The sequence below is a fragment of the Pygoscelis adeliae genome, unplaced genomic scaffold (assembly GCF_000699105.1).
Source record: "Pygoscelis adeliae isolate BGI_AS28 unplaced genomic scaffold, ASM69910v1 Scaffold484, whole genome shotgun sequence".
NCBI classification, from domain to species: domain Eukaryota; kingdom Metazoa; phylum Chordata; class Aves; order Sphenisciformes; family Spheniscidae; genus Pygoscelis; species Pygoscelis adeliae.
The window spans coordinates 32,794-33,801 of NW_008824550.1; the positions used below are offsets into that span (position 1 = coordinate 32,794).

At 64.8% G+C, this 1,008-nt stretch overlaps 1 protein-coding gene across 1 annotated transcript in view; it reads left to right on the forward strand.

Moving 5' to 3' along the window:
• The window catches only part of THBS3 (thrombospondin 3), a gene marked incomplete at its 5' end in the record, with an annotated part of 16,678 nt that overhangs the window by 10,145 nt on the left and 5,525 nt on the right, over window positions 1–1,008 (forward strand). Inside the window, 4 exons of the mRNA XM_009321904.1 lie at window positions 80–132; window positions 312–505; window positions 581–759; window positions 875–919. Coding sequence (XP_009320179.1) covers window positions 80–132; window positions 312–505; window positions 581–759; window positions 875–919 — 471 coding nt within the window. The remainder of the gene's footprint in view (window positions 1–79; window positions 133–311; window positions 506–580; window positions 760–874; window positions 920–1,008) is intronic.

The window sequence follows — 1,008 nt, forward strand, 5'->3', positions numbered from 1 at the left end:
CGGGGCTGGTCCTCCTGCAGCACGGCTGGGCCCCCTCGCCCTGGGGTGTCCGCTGAACTAGGGCTCTGGTCTCCTCCAGACAGATATGGACAGCGACCTGGTAGGAGACATCTGTGACACCAACGAGGACAGGTGGGGACCGTGCTGCTGCAGGGTCACCTCCCCGTCCCGTCCCTGGGGGCAGAGCTGGGTTCCTGGCTCAGGGGCCTGGGGAAGGGGGACGACGGGGTTTTTGGGGTTGGCAAGGGTGCTGGGATGTGGTGCTGGGACCCCGGTTTGTGGCGCTGCTCTGACCTCGTTCTTGCTCCCAGCGATGGGGATGGGCATCAGGACACCAAGGACAACTGCGCTGAGATCCCCAACAGCTCCCAGCTGGACTCGGACAATGATGGGCTGGGGGATGACTGTGATAATGACGACGACAACGATGGCATCCCTGACTACACGGCGCCTGGCCCAGACAACTGCCGCCTCATCCCCAACCCCAACCAGAAGGACTCGGACGGTGAGCGCGGGGCGGGTGGGAGGAGGCAGAGCCGCCTGGGCTCAGCCTGGCCCTGACCGGGGTGCATGTCCCCAGGGAACGGTGTGGGTGACGTGTGTGAGGAGGACTTTGACAACGACACGGTGGTGGACCAGCTGGATGTGTGCCCTGAGAGTGCCGAGGTGACACTGACTGACTTCCGCGCCTACCAGACCGTCATCCTTGACCCCGAGGGGGATGCCCAGATCGATCCCAACTGGGTCGTCCTCAACCAGGTGTGGGTGCTGCCCCCCGAGTTTCTGGGGACTGCGCTGCAGAGGTGGGAGCAGAGCGGGACTGGGAGGTCCCAGGGGCTGCTGGGGACACATCTCACCCAGCTGTCCCTCACAGGGCATGGAGATTGTGCAGACCATGAACAGTGACCCAGGCTTGGCTGTTGGTAAGAGATGCTGTCCCACCTGCAGACCCCGTGGGGCCACCCCCTACTCCTGTCCCCCTGCACTGGGGGGTGGGGGCCGGTTCTT